Source organism: Centruroides sculpturatus, unplaced genomic scaffold (genome assembly GCF_000671375.1).
Source record: "Centruroides sculpturatus isolate CEXI.00-Female unplaced genomic scaffold, Cexi_2.0 scaffold728, whole genome shotgun sequence".
Lineage (NCBI taxonomy): Eukaryota > Metazoa > Arthropoda > Arachnida > Scorpiones > Buthidae > Centruroides > Centruroides sculpturatus.
Genome location: NW_019384847.1, coordinates 85863 through 106391, shown reverse-complemented (window position 1 = coordinate 106391; position 20529 = coordinate 85863). Strand labels below are relative to the sequence as shown.

Genomic DNA, 20529 nt, shown 5'->3' with positions numbered 1-20529 from the left:
CTTGAATTATGTGTGTAATTCAAGGAGAGGGAAGGAAGTAAGATGTACAGAACATTGTTACACACAGCAGGAAGGAAGGAGGTCTGATTGTTGTCTAAGTCAGTGTTCCGCAACCTTTTTCTACTCGCGGCACACCTATGACTCGACATGGCACACCAAAATGTTATTTCCTCAAAAACGTATGATATGATACTACTGTATTAATAGAATTTCGTAATGCCATAAACCTATTATTATTATATTGAGTTTTGTGAGTCACACTAGGTTGACACCGATGGCTGTATACTATGCCGGACCAGTCAAGGCATAGTAACTTCAAAACAAGACAAAAATTAAATAAGCGTGTTAGTGTGTGTCTGTATTCAGGAATTTCCTAACAATATGACATGTATTCAATATAGAGGCATTCTGTAGTGTGATGTATGTGTTTCTATTCAATTTTAATGTTCGCAGGCTTTTGTGTAGCGTGTGTGGTATGACACATGTAGAGGAGAGAACGACAGGTACAATAAGCACCCTATTCATCCTCCATAGATGCCTTATTTCCTGGGCGAGTTCTATGTAGTTGCTGATTTTTTCACTGCACGTGTTTTGTACATTGTGAGTGTTTGGAACAGATATGTCTATAATGTATGTGATTTTATTGTGTTTGTCAATGAGTGTGATGTCTGGTCTGTTGTGGTAAATTGTTTTATCTGTGATTATGGCTGTCGTAGTACAGTTTGTGCGTGTTGTTTTCCAATACTGTCTGTTGAACGTATTTATAGTATAGTTTGTGGATGGCTAATAATTTGTGTTTCTTTGCAAGCTCTTGATGTATTTGCTACTTGATTATGTCTATGTAAATTATCTGTCTGTGCCAAGAGCTTGGAACCAGAAATGATGTGATGTACTGCATAGTTTCTGGCATGATGTGACATTTTCTGCATGTGTCATTTCTGAGTGTTGTATCTTTGAGTATGTGTTTTCTGTAGTTTTTAGTATTTATCACCTGATCCTGTATGGCAATCATAAACCCTTCTGTCTCCCCAAAGAGGCATCACTGAGCTAACCAGCTATTTGATGCAGTTTTGTCAACAAAATCCTGGGCTAGGTCATAGGGATGTCTGCCATAGAGTGCCTTTTGAACCCATGATTGCTTGATGATGTCTATGTTTTTTATATGTTCTGTCTTGTCCATATAATGCATATTTAAGTTTAATGGTGATTTTATTTGAGTCTGATGTAACTGATGTTTCTTGTTTTTTTGTAGAAAAACTCGCAGTGTCTGTATTTGTTTGTAGTGAAGGTTTACTATGTCAATCAGGCCACGTCCACAATCTTTACATGGAAGGGTTAATCTTTCTATGGATGACGTTGTTTATGCTTAGTAAGTGTTGTTCTTGTTTTCATTTGGAGTTGCTCAAGATCTGTGTGAGTCCAATGTTGTTTATGCTTAGTAAGTGTTCTTGTTTTCATTTGGAGTTGCTCAAGATCTGTGTGAGTCCAATGTATAACTCCAAAAGAATAAGTGAGTACTGGGACGACATATGTGTTTATTGCTTTAACATCATCTTATTTCATCAGTGAATGAAATACAAGCATAATAAACACAACAACTGCAATAAAAATATATAAATAAAACTTAAAATTAATAGAATATGTAAAAGTTCACATCACACCTTTTACTTTGTGATGGCACACTGGTTGCGGAACACTGGTCTAAGTGGATGTTTTAATAACATTAGTGGAATATGAATTTTTTCTTATAAGCATACTTATTAGTGATGGGAATAAACTAATTCATTTCTTCAATGTCTTCACGAACGTGTAATTAAAGGGGAGAGATTTTTCCAAAAGTACATCACTTGGGGAGGAAGAGGGTCAAAACTGGCTCAGAGACTGTACTCATAATTAATGGACAGTCCCATGTAAAATATAATTTCATACACACAGAAATACAGTACTATTGTACATGAGTGTTGTGCATAGAAACTTTGCCATTAGAATGACCATTCTCAAACTTGTTCTATTGTATGTCTTACCAACTTTCTTCTATATCTTCTATTTTTCCAGCATAGATTCATTTTTATTATATTCTGTACTTTGATAAATTTATCTTTTACCCGGAAAATCAATTTGAATGAATAGATAGGTGTATTTTATGTAATTTAGACAATTGTAGACGATTTTAATCTTGTTATGCACACAATCTTCAATGGATAATATTAAAAATACAATTATCTGCTGGAGATAGTGTACATAATAGTAGGTTATAATCGGCCTTTGTCTTTTTGAAAGTCTTCTTAAACTATCTTTTATTGTAATTTTAAAATATAATAAAGCTTATAACAAAGCTTTTAATATACCAGTTTATTACTTCATTTTATAGAAATTCTATAGAAAAAAAATTAATTTATAGATTAAAAATTTGAATTTTGAATTTATAATAATAATTACATGGTTTTGGAATGTAGATAGGGACAAAGTATTCCAACTGCTTACATTTAGAATTAACAATTATTAGTATAATAATTGTTAATTCTAATTGTAATACCTAATTTATATCTAACAGAATAAACAATTATTCTAAACCCAAATCCAGAAGCAATATTTTCAATAAACTTGAAAGTTAATTGAATAGTTTGATTCACTTTTGTCATTAAACTCCTATCTAATATTATTAAATAACAAGTATTTGCTAATTGCAGCCTTACGGACTTTTATTGAAATAATTAGGCACGTTCTAATGAATTTCAGGCCTACAAAGTATACATAAATCAGTAGTATTTACTATATAAACTATTGATTTATAATCTTCATATTAATATCTTAAATTTAGTAAAAACTGTGTAATGTAGTCTCATATCCATGCAATTTCTCTTTTCATATCACTAGTGAGTGTGATGCATCATCAAGGATCCAGAAATATGTGTGTGGGTCACCCGCACACTTGCATAGACGTCATATGGTTACTGTACTGTAAAAAAAACAACAGCTAACGACGACTAGCAACACATTATAATGCAAGGAGCTGTCATATCAATATGGATGCCCCTGTCAAATGCAAATCTATGATACACATGACAATGCCCAATGAAAAAAGGTTGAACAAGAAATTTTATTCTTTATCTTGGAGCTGTTTGTGTACTTAGTATTTGAGTTTGATACACCTGTTTCTCTGGTTCATCCAGTGCTCTTTTAACATTGCGCTTGCTTTTAAACTCATGAGCGACAGAAGAGTGCTAGTGTGGAAAATTCTGCCTCGTGTGACTACATTTATGATTATGTATCAGACTGGAGTGCCAAATGGTAGAAAAGATTTTGGCCATGAGTGTACTTGTACTTTTTATTTGCATCAGTTATCACAGAGACAGCCCATTTTTCAAACATGATACTTGTTAGATACCCCTAAATTGATTGTACAGTACTATGCTAATGCAGACCAGAAATACAACAGAAACACAACACTTACATTATTCCTTTCTATACAGTAAACTGTTGACTAGTAGTACACTATATTTACATTTTCAGTTAACCATGTCTTAATTCAAATGAGTAACAAAAATTCATAATTTTTAAAAATTTCTATACTGATTTGTTAACTATTACATTTACATTACAGAGAATGAGAATCCTTTTTTGGGAGTGTCTCATTCTGCCCTGTGGGCACCAAAAGCTTTTTTAAAACCCATCGTGGGCTCTGCTAAGCCTGCAGCGGGTGTGATAGAGCAGTTAGGAATGGGTTTCCAATATATTCAGAATAGACACCCACGAAAAATTCCTGGAGGTTGCAGTCTGAATTCAATCACTAGTCCCCAAAGCAGTAGGCTAACACCTCGACCACTTTGGCTGTCTGGCCGTCTCCTCCTCCTCCTCCATCATCATGGAAAAGAGAAAAATATTTCCAAATTTGATTAAGTCTTCTTTTCCTCATCACTTTTTTCAAGATGATGATTTTTCAAATTGTGTTTGGAATTTGTTACCCTGAAATTTGGAACCTGCTCCTGCCCTTCTTTGTACAGTTAAATTTTTTTTTCGAAATTAAGATAAATATATTTTTTGTTTTTTGGCGTGACTTCGCCGAATATTCAGCGGAATTTCAGTCTCCAGTAACTGCCATTGATTACAACAACGGGCGGTCGGGATTTGGACACGTAGTCTAGCCTCTTTGGCTAAATTGCAACTCAATAATTTTTTTATTATGTGTTGAAAACGTTTATAGATACGACGTCACGCGCATGGGGCAAGTATTAATAGTAGTAGTAACTTTGAGTCGAAGGGACAATAAATCAGTATTAGGTATCAAGAACCGCTGATCCGACAGTAGTGCGAATCTACGTAATTACACAATTATTTTTTTTATAATGAGTTAACTATATTACACATCATTTCTTATGATTATTTATAAATTTTATTTTATAAAATAATAACGTAATTATTCACGCCACACTAAATGATTTAAACCAAGGACTGTATACTACAAGGATAGCCAGATCCCTATTCTACAATGTTAGCCAGGAATGGCAAGTTAGTGACGTCAGCACGTGTCCTGACCTCTCTGTTTACCTAGAGCAGGATGTGCACGTGTTTAGTTTTCGCTTTTCATATTCGTCCAATTTTGTGATTAACGAAGTGATTTATTTTAATATTTTTGTAATTGTTTTATTTGACTAAATTTTTTATAAGGTAAGATGATTTAAATATAAGTCATTAAATATTTAAAGCTATATTTTTATGTTAGGTGAAGAACAAAATGCTGAGTACTAGGTGTGCTGTGTACGGTTGCAATAATAACCTTCTTTTTTCAAATTGGAAGCAACCTGTTTACATCGGGTTTGATCAAAAAATGACAAGAGAAATACTTTTAAAATTAATAGCAGAACTTTATTTACTATCGTATAATGTAGTAGCTTGCGTCAGTGACTGTAGTTGCAGTAACATAAGTTTATGGAAAGAATTGAATGTGAATATCAATGAAACGTTTATTATGAATCAATTATTATTATCAATGAAACGTATATTAGAGATATAAATATGTGGTTCGACATTTTTAATAGCTATGCACCAAAAGGTTCTGTTCCAAGCAAAAATGGATATGGTGTAGACTTGGAATTACAAGAAGAACATTTAAATAAAATGATAAAAATAATCTCAACAATGAGAGCAAGTGGAAAAAATGCCCTCCAAATTTTCCAGAAAGGAATGATAATCTCAATGAAATCGCTAATTGATCTTTTTCAAGATATGAAATCGACTTTTGATATAAAATACATCTGCACTTAAATCAAGATTGTCTGGAAAATTTTTTTTTTTCAAATTAGAAGCCGGGGTCCTAATGAACATCCAAGCCCATTAAATGCTATATATAGGATTAGATTGATTATTTTAGGTAAGAATCCTGGTATTTTAGAGTCAAAAGTAAATACTACAGATCGAAGACAAGAGGAATATATTATACCCAAAGTTTTAGAGAAAGCACATGTAGAAGTATCAAGTGAAAATACAGACCAATATACTGAATGTAAAACTACTTTTTCTTCAAATAAATCTTCAGGAAACTCTACATGCAATCTAGACTTTAACACAATCTCTGAAGAAACTTCCTACGATGCTCTCGAGTATATAGCAGGATATTTTGCCTATAAATATAAAGAAAAATACCCAAACTTAATTAATTCCACTAACAAAATTAAAAATCATTACAACTATAGCATTCCGTCATGGGTGCAACATTTATCTTATGGAGGGCTTATTAAACCTACTGATGAATGGCTAGCAAAAATTATAGAATGGAATAAATATTTCGAAATATATCACGATGAATCGTATAAAAAAGGCCCCGGAGTTGTACAGAATTAGTCAGTGGAAACAGTTTTACCTTTTACTTTAATAAAAGATTTTTGTAAATTAAGAACTATAATAAGAATTAATTATAGAAATCTTAAACAAGAAAACTATAAAATATTGAAAAGAATGCCTTCTGAAAATGGTGATTGTCGAAAAAAAATTAAAAAGTTAAGTAAGATAATCACATAATAAAAAATATAGCTCATTAATTTGTTAAATAAATATTAGACAAAAGACTTGTAAATTTATTGACGTACAGTACACTTATTAAATCCGAAAATTCTACAGTAGTTTACATTTAGTAGTAATTTAATAATTAATTAAGAAATGATTTAATATTTTATCGTATTTTGTTATTTAAAAGGTCTGTCGTGTTGAAGTAGAGGGCTTGCTGTGACGTCACATAGATACAAGGTCATGCTAACAAATATACGGGATCTGGCTATCCTTGTAGTTTAAAGTTCTTGGATTTAAACTGTACGAGTTAAAGAAGTGGCAACGTTGAAATAGAAAAACCATTTAGTGCCATCTGGTTTCTAAAGTTAAAACTAAAATAGAGGATCAAGATTTGCAAAAATTGATTTGTGGGTATTTTCCATAATTATTAAGCTTGTTTAATCATTTTAAATTTTCGATCGACGGGAAAATATTATTATTTACCAACTGAAAAAAACAAAATTGATAACGCATCGTTTAAAATAAAATAAAAATTTTATTGCTTATCAGAAAATGTTAACGAAACAAGTAACACCATCTGACGAGAAACATTAGAACCAAAAAAAACTAAAAAACTTTCAATTAATTATTAAACAGTTTCCATAAATTCAGAAAAGGACAATTTAAAATTTACAAAAATTAAATTAAATTATATTAAACTATACGTTTCGATATCATTCAGAATTTAAATTATTAAACAATGGCGATCGACTCGAATTTGTAACTAACGATCGTTATAATTGGATAGTTTGAATCTTAAATTCTCCAATCGTATTCGTCGAAATTAAAGCAGATCGTTAAAGAATAAACGAAGATAAACAGAGGTTTAACTTCGTTTATGCCTTTGCCATGTCAAGTGCGACTGATCTATAAATACTTGTCTTTAGGTATTATGAGCGCGCACACTTCTGTGTAGAAAGAATTAGGTCGTCACACATTCACAACGTGATACCGATTCGGATGTGGTCCGAATTAATAACGAAATGCGCATTAATTATGAAAAAATGAGGCCGGCAAATGGCTATAGCGGCGCCAATATCCTTTAACTCAAACACAGCACTGTTTTATTATTATTTTTTGGCTATTAAACAGCGCATATAGTCCAGCAGCAGGAACAGCAAGAAAACGCGCGGGTAAGAATGTGTTGTAGTTTTTCACTCCACGTTCTAACGCGTAATCATCTTCCGCGCATGCAGGAATGGCCCGGTCAGTCGGGCGTTTAAGAATGTACTATATGTATGAAAACAGCTATTGACAGTACCTCAACAGTAGTCATGCGTGCTAACTTGCACAGCCTAACATACACCAATAAGAACATTAACATTGTAGGAGTTAATGCTCTTAATAATCAATTCTGTAGGTGTTTCAACTAGTAACACCTACTGAATTAATTAGAAACAAAAAGCAGCAGCCGAAGTCGTAAAGACCGAAACGATACAAAATCTGTTGCTGCGAAAACAACAAAAATTATTCACAATGAAGCACTTTTCTTCGGACAACTACATACCAAATCCACCACACGATCGCCAACAGAAAAGTAAATCACAAACTATTTTCTGCTCTTTGATCCAATCAAGTCACATACAAAGATGAAGCAAGCGGAATCAAAAAGGAAGAAGAAAACTTCACGAAAGACCAATCATGTTTTACGTTGAAAGAAACAAATAAAACAGCCAACATGCAGTACAGAGAATACAGTCAGAAAACACCTGGTGCAGACGACATTCACAATTTCTAGTACAAAAAGTTTTTCACTGCACCAGGAAGTAGCTAGGATTCTTATACACATCAAGAGCTCGCTTAATCTGGCAACCCTTAACGAGTAGGTATCTAGTTATGGCTGTATTTGCCAACAAATACTTGAGAGTCCAAGTCATCTAATCGGAAATCGAGCACTTAAACAATCGCAATTCATTTTGCTTTAACTCAACTATGTTGGTGAATACGGCCGAAACTCATCCTTTTTTATGTTCAGAGATGCCAGATTTGGCGACAGTCGCAAATTGGGCAATTTTACTTTATAACAGTCTCTACAGAGTTGCCGTTTTATAGGCTAGGTATTTTTAATCTTTATTATTAATTTATTCAGACACTGCCGTTCTATTAGAGTCGCCAGACAATAATATTAATTTTTCACGGTTTTCTTTTACATTCAAAAAATTACTTCTCCTTAAAAAAGGACCAGAGCTTTTCTATTTGTTTTAACAAACATTCTCTTCACATTATATACCGTGTATTTCAAAATTGTGTTGTTATATATAATTGTTATTGTTGAGTAACATTGTTGAACTCGGGGATCTTCAGACATCAATACAGAAAAGAAAACCCGAAATTTTGCATGTATGGATGGACGTTAGTGTATATGGAGGGGGGCACGATTTTGTTCATCCACTTTTAAGCTTAGTTCCTATGTCTTTTGTCAAGAATTTCTGAAATTTTGCAGGATGGTCTATTTATTAGGGGGATCGATGATATTAAATTTCGGTGGTTACAGGTCCAAGGGGTAGGGAAAGNTGGGCCAATTTCCCTTAGCTAGTCTTCCCGGGAAGTATCCCTCTCTGCAGATCGGCCACCTGTCACAATTTCTTAAATTTTGCGGGATGGTAAATATGTTAAGGGGGTCGTGGGAGTGGATAGAGGAAGATCACGTGTCACATCTCGAGTGGGATCGGACTTGAGGAAGATGTTTTTCATTATTAGCATTTACAATTTTTTATAAAATCCATCCTTACCCTCAAAATTAAGCTTTTTGCCATTTTATAATAATTAATAACATAAAGTGTTTTTAAATAAAATGTTATAACAGATGGCACCATCAGATTTAAAATATTTTTACCGGGAAAACTACGCAACACGTTGCTAATTTCTTCCATACTGCTTTAAGTATTTAAGTGGTAGAGAAAACTTCGTATTTACAAATGAACAAACGTCATTGTTTCCGTCAGGCATATGAATTTATTGATTTTAGATGGATACAAGGATGTTTACGTAAAAATTAGAAATCCAAGAAACAATTACTTAAAGCTTTAAAAAATAAATTATTTTTTCGTTACTCATGACTTCTCTTCTGTAAAGTTGATTGTTAAGTCTTATTGCATCAGGAATGACTCCATTTTGTTTTTGTCTTCGCAAAATGTACGAAATTGCAGCTAAGTGCAAGAAATAAAAGACTACTGTTATAAAGCACCAAATAATTAAATTAATTTGATGGAAAGTCACACCTTTGGTTGAATTAAAGAAAAAAAATTTAAATTAAATTGCAGCAGACAATAAGAATTTTGAAGTATTGTAACTTTCCCGGCTGTTATGAGAGTTTATTCAAAAAATAACTTTTATATTATTAATCATAAATAAGAAATTGTCTGGCGCAATCTGTTGAAAGTTTTTATAATAAACTTTTTATATTATTACTATTTTTTTAATTATAAAATGGCAAAAAGCTTAATTTTGAGGGTAGGAATGGGTTTTATAAAATATTTTAAATGCTAATAACGAGTAAAATCGCCATTAAGACCGATCCTACTCGAGATACATGTAGAACAAATTATGACGTCAATAATAGGACTACGTTCTATTATTACATCAATAAATAGAAGTAAAGTACGTAGTCCTATTATCGACGTTATGCTTTATAAACACGAAAATTTCTTTAAAATTTTGCAAAATTTTAAAGAAATTTAACAAATTAAAAAAAAATTATTTGTATTTCTTGCGATTTATTAGAGGTACGATTAATTTTGGGAGAAGACTCGGTGGGACTGTCTGCAATTAAGATTGTTGAAATAGAATTCTGCAATAGAAAATTGCATAGTTAATCTCTTTCCACGAAATTGACTTTTTCAAATGTCTAATAAATTATCAATCAGAAAACTGATAGTATCGAGAGATAAAACATATTTCAATAATATATAAGGAAATTCTGTGTACAGTAATATACAAGGAAATTTCTTCACTCTCGGTGAAGAAATTTCATATATTACACAATAATATATAAGGAAATTTCTTCACTCTCGGTGTACAGTACCAGAGGTAGTGTATTGAAACAACTTTGTCATCGAATTTTGTAAGTAAGTACAGTATGTGTATTTTTATTCCCGCGTAATTATTAACTAAGAAAATAATTATAAATATTAGAAGGATTGAATCTTTGCAATGACTAAATTTTTCTAAAATCTTGCCCATCAGTGGCCAAATGGATAAAACCATCGAACACCGATCGTGGGTTCGCGCATGACCAACGTGGAGTTTTTCGGATTTTTTCACCTTAGTAACACTAAATATGGGCCAATTTCCCTTAGCTAGTCTTCCCGGGAAGTATCCCTCTCTGCAGATCGGCCACCTGTCACAATTTCTTAAATTTTGCGGGATGGTAAATATGTTAAGGGTCGTGGGAGTGGATAGAGGAAGATCACGTGTCACATCTCGAGTGGGATCGGACTTGAGGAAGATGTTTTTCATTATTAGCATTTATTATATACATATATTTATTTATTTATTTAAAATAAAACTCGTCTCTATCCTCAAAATTAAGCGTTTTACCATTTTATAAGAATTAATAACAAAAAGATTTTTAGATAAAATTTCATAACAGATAGCGTCACTACGATTTTTAATATTTTTTGCCAAGAGTTATGAAAAAATCCATCGACGTATAGTTTCTGTATTTAAGGAATGCCTATTATATTTTTCCCCTCCTAATAATTGTACACTTGGGTGGTTGCCATTATTGTTTTTCCTCAAGCCACACAATTGGTAAAGGTCGACACCTTTACCAATAATCATTCCAAATAAGCAGTGTTTAATTGACACAGATAATGTATTTTATTTCCTCATCCTATTCCTGCGACTGTACACAGAATTGAAAAATAGCACAGAAGTGTTTCGGTGCAGCGCAAAGCGTACAAATTTCTACGGGTCAAATTCGAGTGCACAGGTTGAATGAAAATGTGTTTGCACATTTCAAAAAAAAAAAAAAAAAAAAAAGGTAAACGCCAATAAATAAAATCTTCACTAAGTCACCCCTCTCGAGATACGACACGTGCTCTTCTCTATATCCCCATCCCCTCGACCTTTAACCACCAAAATTTAATAGCTTCGATCCCCCTAACACTCAAACCTCCCTGTAAAATTTCAGAAATTTTCGATAAAAGGCACAGGAAAATTTATTCAGCTTCAAAGTGGATGGATAAATCCAGTGGTGTAGCGTGGTGCCAGCCGCCCGGGGCGGAGGAAAATTTCGCCGCCCCCTTATTTAGGTATCTCAATTTAAAAGACTAAAATTTCAGTTTCGTCACAGAATAAATAATGAAAAATTCCGTGCTAGTGTTGCCACCTTTTTAAAATCGCCGACCCGGATGGCAGGTGAGGTATGTTCGAACAGAAGTTCCAAACGCATGCGTATATCATTTTGCTAATTAAAAGACCATGTGTAGGGATATAGGGAGGTCTTGTGTGGTATCGGACTTAATGAAGATTTGGTATTAGCATTTAGTGTTTTTTTTTTTTTAATAAAACTCGTCTCTACCCCAAAATCAAGCTTCTTGCTATTTTTCAATAATTAATAATATAAATAGTATTTTAAAATAAAATATCGTAACAGATGGCGCCAAAGACAATTTTAACTCTTGTCGGGAATCGTTAAGAAACGTTTAAAGTACTGTACAGTTGTTCCAACAACCGAAACACGCGCTCGTGTGTTGTGTGATTACTAATGTGCGTGTTTTAACCGGCGTAGCCGCAGGACCACACGTGCGTACTTTGAAAAATTGATTTCGTCACGACATCGTGCGTGTTATGTCAAAATTATCATATAGAACAATACATACTTATAGTAATGGGAAACTATAAATCAGCTTACAAGCGATAATCGTCCTGTAGCCATTAAATATTTTTACCTCGAATATCTCAGCTTCCATGATTCCAAGGATTCCCGTGATTGATCTGATGCAACTCTTCTATTTTTCCAATGATATCTTCAATGGTAGATTTCGAGGAATTTTTCAACCTTGTACAATAATTACTTAATGAATAATCATTGGAATTAACGAAGTTCTCATTTTACCTTCACATCTTATAAAGTTGCTTTCTTTTAAAATTCAATTAGCCAAGGGGACGGATTCAAAACAATTTAAAGAAACCCCGATATTGCGTCTTTTATTCTAAAATCGAGTAAAGAAGGAATTGTGGAACAAATATTTTACTTTTATTATCGTTCATATTCAACTAAATATTTGGTAGATTCATAGAAGAAAAATGTCCATATCGAAGTTTTACGAAAATGTGGACATATTTTTAACTGGAGGAACGGGATTTTTGGGAAAGGTAAGCATTTCTACGGCGATTTTCATGCACCGATAATATTTTAAGCATATTTACACTTTATGTTTTTAATATCTGTAGATTCTTATTGAGAAATTGCTACGGTCTTGCAATGTTAGAAAAATTTACATTTTAGTCAGATGCAAAAAGGGAAAAACAGTAGAAGAAAGGAAAGAGGAATTGCTTAATTGTAAAGTAAGTTTAAATAATAGTCTATATTTTCATAAAATAAAACAAAAATTTCAATAAATTACTCGAGTTACATATATTACAGTTGACCCCCTATAACACTGTTGATAATTCCGTTTTATAAGAATTCCATGTTGTACGAGTCACTTAGATTTTACAAATACGTGAGCCGTTCACAGCCCTAAATCTAAGTGACTCGTACAACGTGGAATTCAAATAAAACGGAATTATCAACAGTGTTATAGGGGGGATCAAATGTACTGTACTTATATTTTTCTGTGAGTTATAAAGTTGATCAAAATTCAGGCATGAATTCAAAATTAGTATTTCAGTAAATTTTGAAAGTAAAAACGTGTTGTTAAAATTTAAGTTGTTATAAAACCTATGAAACCTAAAGGCAAGTACAATACAGATTTTTTCTCTAAACTGACGTCACTATTACACTTTCCGATTACAAAAAGTATAATGACGACGTCAAATCGAAGTAAAAACGAACACAATTGTGTTAACACCTAATGTTTTAACGCTTAACACCAATGACGTAACTCACATTGTTTAATTCAACGAAATTTGGTGTTGAAATTTCTATATCGTTTTAAAATTTCTTAAAGATTTTTGAAAAAGTTTTACTGAAAAATCCGGATATTTGCAACAAAGTCGAATGCATCGAAGGAAATATCTGTGAAGAAAATTTGGGAATTTCCTCTTCGTATATGAATCTGATAAGGAAAAATGTTTCGATGGTGTTTCACTTGGCCGCATCGCTTAAATTCAACGAACCTTTTCCGTAAGTTTTAAATGAAATAAAATTATTCTTTAAATTTCGTATTTAATTTCTATCCATCCACCGCTTTCTCGGCAATTAATTCACTTATGTTTTACCAAACACCTTATTTTGCTGAGCTTAAAATTCTTTTACTTTTACAAACGTTTTCAACCTACCCTTGTATTTACTATAGGCCATCACCAGGCTTATTATTATAAATGTTCCACAATAGAACGTACTGTTTTCGACTATTTTTACATTTTTAAAATTTAAAAAATAACTCATTTAAAATAACACACGTCCTAAATGCCTATTGTATGTGAATTTGTTAATTCTTTCTGAGTTAGTATCTTTTTTGCCTTGGTTTTCTTCGTAACCTTTGATCAGCCCTTCAGTTGTGGCGATTTTGTAACCCAAAGTTGTTGCAACACATTTAATTCTATTACTTTCCTTGAGATGGTCCTACACGTTGATACAATATGGCCTATAGTAAACAGGTTGAAAAACTTTGTAAAAATAAAAGAATTTTAAGCTCAGCAAAATTAGGTGTTTGGTGTAACAAAAGTAATTTTATTTCTTCTGTAGCGACTCATTCGTCAACAACGTGGAATCGACAAAAAATCTGATCCAAGTTTGTCGTCAGATGGAAAATTTACTGGTAAACATTTCTTAATGCTTTCATTACAGATTGCTTTTTAGTGTAAAGAATCGGATTTGATTGACAAAACAAGGCAATGTAACACTTGNGACGGATACCCGTTGAATGGGTTATATATATAGATAAATAAAGTCACTAACTCACATATTTGCATCGTGAGATATCTTCAAAGTCAACTAATACGAGAAATAAACACTACATTAAACACTGACATAAACAATACCCGCTACCTAGCGGATATTTCGCGCACTAATTGCTTACAACACGAACAATTTCACGAGTAACACGTAAATTATATTTTAATTTAATTCTAATAATTTCCATTCTAATTATTTAAAATAATTCGGAATTTATATTCGAGAATTCAAATTTTAAAATTGAGAGTAAAGGTAACAATTTCCTTTTTTTAATCTAATACAATTAGGTATTTAAGAATCAAGGTATATTTGATAACTGTTTTTTGTATAGGACAATTAAAAGCACATTTAGAATACATTTATAACTAGAAGTAAAGGATATTAGAAAGAAGTAAACTAGAATTTATTATTCTAAGACAAACAATTATCTACAAGATGGCCCAAAAGCTTGTTAACCGAGTTGTATTGAGAGCAATCCAGAAATTGGCCAGAGAAAAAGACGAATGATTTGATTACGAATAATTTTTGGCCGCCTTATATTTCTCACAATTATTAAAAATTTTAGTTTTTTTTAAAACTCGGTACTGATTTCATTCATAGAGAGATATTGCAGCAACTCGGATTTAATTTTAAGAAATTATTTATTGTAACGTTGATAATTAATTAATAGAATTTACGGGAGAAGACAACACTAGGATAATAAGCCGAAGAGTATTGCCTCCTTGGCTATTATCCTAGATTGCTTGTCTAACACCTAAATAGAAAATGGCTCTTACTTAGGTGTTAGACGAATGAGAAAACCCAAAATATTCCAAGTGATTAGCTTGCTGGTCGGATGCGAACCCACTACCTACCAAATTTTCAGTACGTTTATCCACTTGGCCTCTGATGGGCTCTTACTATGGACATATCGTGAGGTGAGGACCAGAGTTCTACCTCCATTTTTTCACTACAGTATTTTGTTTTTTCATTTTAATCTGTTATGTAGACAATCGTATTTCTGTTAATACAGTGTTTTTTCTTGTTTCGTGAGCAGTAAAGGCACGTTTCTGGCATGCAAATTTGATTCTAATTGAAAAAGTTGGCAGAATTATAACCAAAAGAATCTGTTCTGTAATTATGGAAATAATTTGGGAGTAAATTAAGCCATGTTTTTAATTTTATCTAACTAAATGAAAAAGAGAGTTAAAACGAGCAATTATTTATTGCGATATCGTGCACATTATGACGGGTTGAAATATTTAATTTATTTAATTTAAAATATATTCTCTCCACCTCAAGTTATTAGTAATGGCTTGCCCCTGTACTGTACATCATATTTTTCCTTTAACAAACAGAGTCGTGCTTTCAGGGGAACATTTTTGAATTGAAATAACATAACTTCCGGTTTTCATCGGAAGTTCTTATATCGTTAATCGGGCCTCCTACCCCAAAGCTTTCTTGACGTTCATCTATGTAACTTCGTTCTCGAGATTAATTAATAAGGAAAGACAGTGAAAATTTGTTCAAAATGCGGCCTAATATACACAGGTGAATATTATAATACCAGTTGATCAGATATTGTACAAAATAAATGTAAACATTGAAAAAACGAAGAGTGTTTGAAAAAAAAAATAATTTTGTAAATCAAAAAATGACAGTGTTGTGGATTAACATTTGCATATGTTAAAATTAAACTGAGCTACAATTTTTCCGCTAAGGGTCTACAAAAGTCGCACTTTCGTAGTAGCATCACATAACACAGTTATCTGTTATTCGAAAACCTTTGTCATCACTAAAGTATAGCAGAAAGGATGTTTTAGTAACATCGTGTTTATGAAAGACCGTGCAAGATTCCACACCGCAGTCATTGTGGGAGACGTACTGTACTGTATTTTGTAACACGTTTGACAATAAAAGGGGTAATTACTAATCGCTATCTTCTCCTACGCATTGTCCTACGCGTTTACCCGATTCCATGTGACTTCTAATTATTATGCTATTTGAAAAGCAGTGTTCATACAGATGGAGCTGTGGATTTATCAGAATTAAAATGGCGAACTGAAAGAAAGGAGCCTAATTAGTCCTGACATGTCACACTCGGCTGTAGCTAACGTGATAACACGATTGCATATTTAACTGAGAGTGGCTGCTACTATAGTGGCGACGTTATAGACCCAAGCGTCAAAAATTGTAACTATTTTTGAAACTCTGTCTATAGCTTTCCCGTGTTGCGATAAAGGTGTGTATAAAATTTTATCGATCTAACTCGTAGTTTTGTCTCTAAAGTGATATAAAGTGGTATACTTTAAAATACTGTAAAGCTGTAAAAAATTAGTAATTTACAATTCGATTTGTTTACAGCGAAACAAAAATGGAAGCTTCTAATACGAAACCAGAAGATATCAGAAAAAAAGTTCTTACAAGTGAATTCTTACACGTAAGTTTTCATTTCGAGGGACCGTAATTCAATTGATTTTAATGTAAATTACTTTCTGAAATGACTGGAAATTTATTTTCAGCTTAAATTATCGAGAGAAACAGACTTTAGAGATCAAAATGAAGATACAACTAACAACATTTTGAAGCAGATTTTCGCGAAAATTCACTCAGAAGAAATTCGAAGAGATGGAGATTTCATGATCTATTTTTTCAATAACCTTGTCGATGGCCAAGATAATTTATATAATTTACTACAAAGAAGATTAGAAGATGCTGAACGTCTGCATTCCAAAGTTATAGCTTATTATTATGACGTTATGGACAAAATAATTGGTATGTTTATTTTCCGTTTGGTTTGGTTTATTTGATTACGGCAATGCGACAAGTTGGCAATATGCCGAGAGAGGATGCCACCCGGGAGGACTTTCTAAGGGAAACTGCCCCCAATTTAGGTGAAAAAATTCTGGGAAACTCCACATGGCCATCCCGTTAGCCAGGCGCGAATCCGCGACCAGCCAGTATTTGGTGGTCGTATTTACTTTCGTTGGTTGTAAATTAATTTAATAGTTTGGAGAGCGGTATAATAATGAAATAAGTCACTCGCAACGCTATTTCTTCACCTGGTGACAAGTACTGAAGCCATGCGAAGAAATAGCGTTGCGTCTTAAGCCATTATCGCAAGCGTCAAGCATCCTTTACATATTGCATCATTTAATTTTTAATTGTTTGAAATGTAAATAAATAGTAAGAAAGTCTTTCCTTTGCTTTATAAATTTTAGATGAAATACAACAGAAACAGCAGAAAATGTGTGAATATATCAGTGAGCAGAGGGATGAAATTCTCAAAAAATTCGAGAAAAAGAACACCGAAATAAAACACAGACAAAATCGAGAAAAAAAGGAAATTCGTGGAATGATCGATTCGAAATTAAAAGAGATCGAAAACCGCAAAAGAGAATCAAAAGTCAAGTGCGAAAGTATTAAAAGACAGATTAGCGACAAGGTAAACTAATATAAAAGTAGCAGGACGTAATGTAAAAAGAAAATTATCATGTTGGTATTGAAAGCTTAATAACTTAATTTCAACACCAGAGATCCATCGAGAATCTAAAATGGCAGTCTGTAAGTACTACGTTTCGAATGTACCCATGTCAGTGTATTGTATATTATCAAAATTAATTTCGATGGGAGTTACTTCGATTGATAAAATACTTTCAGATACTTATACATGTGCGAAAATATTCTAGTTTACAACAAAGAAACGTTTAATTAAGAAGTATACTGTATTCATAACTTTTGGAAACACTAGTCTAGACAATAGAGGAGGGAAAAACTAAAAATAGGTAACGATAGGCAAAATAAATTTTGATAAAACCGTTGAAAAATAGTAATATTGACAATAAGTTACATTAATTTTTAACTGAAGCAACATTTTGTAAATAAATATTACAATACCATCTTAGTGATCTGGCCGTTCGCTACCTCGACACATCCAGTAATCCGACACTAGTATTACTGATACTGTTGCAAAGTGATAGACAAACTTCGCACTAGTTCAAACTCTAATTTCCACTAAGTTTGAACACTAGAGCTGGGGTCTGACACACGCCACTAAACGTGGCGTGATATCAAGCCCTAGCTTGAACACTCAAGCTTATATTAAAGGTTGTTTGACTTGTCATCTTTAGGCTGTTCAAAAGAAAAAAAAAATATATATATATATATATATATATATTGTAACTCCCACTAAATTTAGTGAAAATCCTCATCCATGCTTAAATATTTCTGATATAAAAAAGGAATTTTTAGAGAGCCTATAATGAGTGGTGTGAACAATTAAGATGAATAGATGCCAATGGTTTCTTCTCAATAATAAGGGTATGGGATATAATATACATATTTACTAAAATTTCCACTAACAGTGACAAAGGCTTTTCATATTGCCTGATTTATAAATCCACATCAGATGTCAAAGCATTGACAATTAATCCCACATCTTCACTATATTTAATTATATCAAGAATTATATTTTTTAAAACTGAACCATCTGTTGAGTTGCTAGTATAAAAGTATGCATTTAAAGAATTATTATGTTGAAAATTATTTGTTGCTATTTCATAAGTTGATGCTTGTTGCATCATCATTTTAAATTTTACAGGCTTTTGAAAGAAATGGGTTTCTTACTTCTGGATCCTTTATAGATTTTTAGGTAGTGCATAAGAAAATATGGAAGTAACAGCAATATGCTTCAATTTTCTAGTTCCATCAACTCTAGTTTTTCCTATTGATCATCAAGAAAATGTATACGAATATCAGAATAAATGTATCACTCTTCATTTAGCTTCTTGTTTGAATTTTTATCAAATTATTTCAGAACCCCAATAGTAGTGTTTTTTTCCCAAACTTATCACAACGACTTCTGTATGTTATAATTCTCTTTAAGTGTATCAATTCAGATATTAAGACAGCACATTTTGATTTAAACAATTTATGCTATTACTTATTTAAGTGCATGGAACTTATTAAATAATTATGCAATTGCAAACCTTAAGTAATATATATAAGTAAAAATTATCNAAGAAAACGTCTACTAAAAATGTAATTAATCTAACGGAAACGAAGCGCCGCCATTTTAGTCACCATACGTAACATTTACCCAAATATCAGTAAATAACAACTTAAAAACTTAAGATTAATACAAACAGTATATCGTCATTGGAAATATTCTCTATACAGTGTATTCTTAATATCACTAACCTTTCGTCAATTTTAAATTATTTGCAGAAAACGAACGTAGAAACAATAAAAATTTATCCACGAAACCTTCGTACAATCTCGCTAATACGTGTTTACAAGAATAATGGCGGCTTAAAGTCACGTGATCACAAACTGCCAATAGAAAGGCGTTTCTTATACGGTTACTCTCGTTATAGGCTCCTTACAAATTTTGAGATAGGTGCGACCTCTAGAGGCTAATCATGGAATTATTAAATGCAGTATTAAATGGAAATTACGTAGAGAGAAGTCAAAAACTTAAAAAAAAAAATAATTAAAGCATATATTTTATGTTATAAATTACAAATCTACTGTAATTTACAATACTTTTGATTAAAATAAAGTAGATTTGTATAATTAAGGGCTTTCATATCAGATATTGTATATCATATATTACAAATATTAAACTATATCAATACTCATAATTTATGTATACTGATTTTTTTATTTAAATTTTAAGCAATTTACACTGTTTTATGAACGAACATATCATTCGAATATAATATAAAAATGTTACATACATAGATGATTGTTATACTTCACTTACCTCGCATAAATAGCTACTGTCAATTGCTTTCCAATTTTCTCTTTTCACTTTTATTTCCAAAAGTTTACGACTTTCATCAAAAATCCTTTCTCGCTGCGATTTCTGCAGCTTAAAGCATACTCTAAGAATTAAAGTATAAAATAAGTTAAAATAAACCGATATTTTGTTAGTTAAGTAAGAAGTTATTGTGGTCAAAGTATACTTAGGTAACACCGGTTAATGTTACCCATGGTGACTAAAATGGCCGCGCTTCCTACTGTTCGTGCTCCCGACTGATCTCCCGGAGGGAGCCGCCGTGTGTTTAACGTCACTACCGTGTTTCCCCGAAAATAAGACAGACTCTTATATTAATTTTTGCTCTGAAAAGTGCGCTAGGCCTTATTTTCAGGGGGAGGTCTTATTTTTTCCAGGAGGAAGAATTCACATTTATTATTGAACAAAAAAATTCCCAAGTCGAACTTAGACGAGAGTGACGTATATCCGATGTGTCGAACTGTCGCCTTTTTATAGCGTCAACATCGGACTCGATGACCAATTAGTGCTTACTGAACCGTAGCACTATGCAAATGTCATGTGGCGTGATTCCCGGCCAACCAATTAGCCATCACCAGCCGTAACGTTATGCAAATCTGTGATTCCCAAGCCATAGTCTTATGCAAATCATGCCGTGTGG

At 32.5% G+C, this 20529-nt stretch overlaps 2 protein-coding genes across 2 annotated transcripts in view; both read left to right on the top strand.

Annotated features, from left to right (window-relative positions):
- The first annotated feature begins 9648 nt into the window (after positions 1-9648).
- On the top strand, positions 9649-13991 carry LOC111630398 (putative fatty acyl-CoA reductase CG5065). Its single transcript, XM_023374488.1, has 5 exons — positions 9649-10108; positions 12283-12366; positions 12445-12558; positions 13164-13339; positions 13904-13991. Exons 2-5 carry the CDS (start codon positions 12298-12300, stop codon positions 13989-13991), a joined length of 447 nt encoding a protein of 148 aa, XP_023230256.1. The 5' UTR covers positions 9649-10108; positions 12283-12297.
- A 303-nt stretch (positions 13992-14294) lies between these two features.
- The window catches only part of LOC111630395 (coiled-coil domain-containing protein 65-like), a 17362-nt gene continuing 11127 nt past the window's right edge, over positions 14295-20529 (top strand). The window contains exons 1-4 of the mRNA XM_023374487.1: positions 14295-14365; positions 16457-16532; positions 16615-16867; positions 17314-17537. Of these exons, the coding sequence (XP_023230255.1) occupies positions 16467-16532; positions 16615-16867; positions 17314-17537 (543 nt within the window). The 5' untranslated portion in view covers positions 14295-14365; positions 16457-16466. The remainder of the gene's footprint in view (positions 14366-16456; positions 16533-16614; positions 16868-17313; positions 17538-20529) is intronic.

Coding starts and splice junctions, on each gene's coding strand:
- LOC111630398 (XM_023374488.1), top strand. CDS start 12,298: ATGTCCATATCGAAGTTTTACGAAAATGTGGACATATTTTTAACTGGA. Junction 12,559..13,163: donor AGGAATTGCTTAATTGTAAA/GTAAGTTTAAAT, acceptor AATTTCTTAAAG/ATTTTTGAAAAAGTTTTACT. Junction 13,340..13,903: donor AAATTCAACGAACCTTTTCC/GTAAGTTTTAAA, acceptor TTTCTTCTGTAG/CGACTCATTCGTCAACAACG.